At 42.6% G+C, this 3893-nt stretch overlaps 1 protein-coding gene across 1 annotated transcript; it reads right to left on the bottom strand.

Moving 5' to 3' along the window:
• Positions 1-599: 599 nt before the first annotated feature.
• CYSLTR2 (cysteinyl leukotriene receptor 2) lies at positions 600-1544 on the bottom strand. The gene has a single exon (XM_026053282.1). The coding sequence runs from the start codon at positions 1542-1544 to the stop codon at positions 600-602; it is 945 nt and encodes a 314-aa protein (XP_025909067.1).
• Between the last annotated feature and the right edge of the window lie 2349 nt (positions 1545-3893).

The raw sequence follows: 3893 nt of genomic DNA, 5'->3' as shown, positions 1-3893 counted from the left end.
AGCCATTGCTGGCTCTTGTTTGGCTTTCTGCCTCTTGTGTAAGTCAGACTCACAGAAAATATCAGTTGTGCTTTGTATTTCTGTTATGGGTAAACTTTTTGCCAATGTTTGCAAAGAGAACTGGCAAAGCACGCCAAAGTATCAGAAACCTGCTCTTCTGCATACACAAGGAAATGGTGCACAAAGACACCAAAATAATGACATGAACACTTTCCCTTCAAACCGCACATGAATAAAGTGAAATGAAATACTCTGGAAACAAGACAAATGAGTGGAAATGCTGAGGAAAGAATACTGCTCTTTCCATGAACACCAGAGGCATAGCTACCCTGCTAAATAAAAGAGGACCAGGGACTTTGCCCAGGCACCTGACCTCTGATCATTCATGCTGCATAATGTTAGTGAGCTCCAGTCTCCCTTTGGACGTTTCCAGTGAGCCAACTCCAAGRCACTTTTGTGTCAGCAGGGCCTGGTGCTGAACCATGTGGCTCTAGGCTAGCTAGCACCACATGGTTTCTATTCTTTGGTAACTTGGACAAAGTCTAGATGTCCTGTTGGGAATATATATATCTRTATACGATTTTGCAACTCAGAACCAGTTACCTGCAGCATAAACTTTTGATTTGTGCTTTGAAATTTTCAGCAACAAAGTAATAGAGCACAGGATCAAGGCAACTGTTCATGGCTGCCAGGCAGAGAGTGATGACCACYGCCTTATGCAAAGACAGGTTGTCCTGGTGGCACACGTTGTAGCTCAGGTGTATAGTTCGCAGTATGTGGTATGGCAGGAAGCACAGGAGGAGCAGGATCAGGGTGATGATGATGGTGGACAGTGCTTTCTTGTGACAGATTGATGTTTTTTTCTGAGGAGTCTTGGTCTTGACCAGCTCTTTGATGGCAAAGACATAGCAGATGATAATGGTGCAGAACGGCAGGATGAAGCCCACCACGAGGACAATGTTGTTCATGAGGAAGAACTTATATGTGTTGTCTGGGTGGAGGTCCAAGCACTTGACAGTGCGATTGTGCCCTGCAAATTCATTACTTAGTAGCGGGCTGGAGGCTGCCAGTACAAAGAACCATATTGCTGTGCACATTATCTTGCCATTCTTAACATTAGTTACTTTCCACAGCTTGAACGGGTAGACAATGGCTATGAAACGAACCACGCTCAGCACGGTGAGAAAATAAATGCTGCAGTACATGTTAACGTACAAGGTGTAAGTCATGATCCTGCAAAGGGCTTCTCCAAATATCCAGCGGGAGCCCAACAAGAAATAGGTGGCCCGAAAAGGCAAAGTGCTTACGAACATGAGATCTGAAATGGCCAAGTTCTGCATGTAGATGTTTACTGAAGCCTTTCTCTGGGAAGGCTGGAAGAAGACATATATGGAAAGGCCATTTCCAACAGCACCCAGGAAAAAAATGGTAAGATACACGGCAGGATAAACAGCTTGCTTGAAGCTGTCAATGGTACAGTTGGATGAGCTGTTAGTGAAGCTGACGTTGAGTGCCATCTCCGAAGTATTGGATACAAGCTCCATTGGGAACTCACCCTTGTGACTACTTGACTGAGTGCAAGAAGTTATAAGCTGCAGAGAGCAGTGGAAAGTAAATGTTAGATGAGTAATCACTTGTGGTGCCCCAATAAATACACATCTCAAAATACATTCGTGGCACTTTCAAAATGTAAAACACCAAAGAAGTGCTAAATGCACTGGCTAATACAGCAGTTATGGTTGTCTCCAGCTCTGTAAGTGCTGCCTTTTGAAGGTGGATCTTACACATGTTTCAAAGACAATTTTGTTAGCTTTTCTGTGCAAAATAAGCCAACTTGTTGTCAGGCATTCTGTAACAGCGAGACACAGAGTCAGCAGTTACCGGCCCTGGAAATATCAAAAGCTGGTCAGAAAAGAAGTCACCATCTGCCAGTAAATTTGTGTTTCAAGTTAGKATGAAAAGCCAAAAGCATTGAATTTTTCTGTTGGGACTAACAAAACTTTTCTGCTGTTTCCTGTTGTTGACAGGATATTGTTGAACTTTCCTGAGCTATACTGAAAGCATTTTGACACACCTTCATAAACATAAATTAAGAACGTTTTAACCTTAAACATTGTATAAATACAGTGTCAGTTACGCACCCTTTTTAAAATTCCCTTCTCCTTCCACAGTATTTCTTCTTTCATTTGCTGATAGTTTTCTGCCTCTTTTTATGGGATTCTTGCCTCATTTGCTGCTTTTGCAACATTTTTTGTTCTCAACTGCTCTAAATCAGTTGGTTGCTTATGTACACTGTGGCTCACATTGGCAGCCCTATTGAAAATGATCTGTGAGAAAACAGGCTATGTTGATGCAGAGTGATATTTTCTCCTCCCATGAAACCATAACTCAGTCAAATCAAAACCACTGATCACTGAAACACTCTAAATAATATTTCTTTACTCATTAGAGTCTATTTTCTTGCAAAATCCACGTATGTTTTCTCAGCTTACCTGCAACTACTGGTGCTTCAAAAGGAAGATTTCAGAACTGTTGCTCATTTAATGGTGGGAAAGGAATCTCCTCTCCATATCTGTCAACATACTCCAYAGATGCAGTACGGAAAATTTTAACCTAAAGAACAGAGCAATAGAACAATAACAAATTGTTATATGCTAGAAAAAATACAGCTTGTTGTTTTCCCCATTGATAGATAGTCAAAAACCAGCCCATGTGATATCTCTCTTATTCTGGAGCTCATTGACTTAACAATTTGAAAGCAATTTATTTGTGCAGATAAAGTCTCAGTAGGGGGCTGTAGATTTGGATCCCTTGAGCTTCCCTGTACTGACTGCAGGGATAGCAACATTAGTGTTTGYGCCACGGCCAGGCGCTAGTTAGTGAAACCTTTCCTCATGGTTTCCCCTTCCAGGCGTGCCTGTGCTATCTGCAAGGCTGCTTCTCAGAGTCCCTCTGGATCCCAGAACATTGCAGCCAGATGTGTCCCAGCAGTGATCTTTTGGCTGGCAGCTGGAGTGGTGCTACTGTGAGAGGGAGCGTGGGAAGAGYGATTCCTTGGCCTGGGCTTCCAGGACGTACCTCATGGTTAAGATGGAAGAGTCGTGGACAGGGGAGCAGGGACTTCCACTCACATGGAGGTTTTATCTGTCCCTGCAGAACCTGAAATCATCCCTCCAAAAACAATAATACTTATGAAGTTTGTGGGGGCTGGAGATTGGAACTAGGGAATTTCCTAACATTAAACCCTTTTTCAGTCAGAGGAATTTTGAATAGTTTTGGTTTTCTATACTGGCTGGCATGGAAGTTCTCCATGTGGAATCACGAAGCAGTTTTTCTCCTGAGTGAAGCTGGGCTTCCCATTTGTCAGGAAGATACCATAGCCCGAGATACCACAAAGATAAGAGCACTTTTGACTGCATTTTGCTATGGACCAAACATGCTTGTCTTTAGAAAGTCAAAAAACAACAAAAAATATAAGTGAAGAGACCAGCTACCTGTTGAATTGTTTCTGCTGAGTGGGATACCACACATGACTCTCCCAAACCTATGAGAGGAAGGAGTCAAAGAAAGATGAAGAACTTGAACTATGTGCAAATATGAAACCTTGCTCAGCACTGCAAGTGATCACTTATAGTCTGACACTATCTACTGACGCTAAAGCTAACAGCAACTATTAAAACTATTTTGTGCTCCTCATCTCTCATGCCAGCTAAAGGCCTTTAGGAAACTAGGTGCCTATGTGTAATTGAGGAATCAGCATCTTCAGATGTGGTAACAGAGCCAGTATTCAGGCTCTCCAAATTATCCAGACAAAGCTTTTAAGCTGTTATGAGACGTCTAGGAGAAAGAGGCTGGGAGTCTGTCACATGAAAGCTGTTAATTACCCTTGTGCC

Source organism: Nothoprocta perdicaria, unplaced genomic scaffold, assembly GCF_003342845.1.
Source record: "Nothoprocta perdicaria isolate Ctin4 unplaced genomic scaffold, notPer1 scaffold_98, whole genome shotgun sequence".
Taxonomy (NCBI): Eukaryota; Metazoa; Chordata; class Aves; order Tinamiformes; family Tinamidae; genus Nothoprocta; species Nothoprocta perdicaria.
Note: the sequence above shows the minus strand (reverse complement) of the source record. Positions and strands in the feature narration are given on the sequence as shown.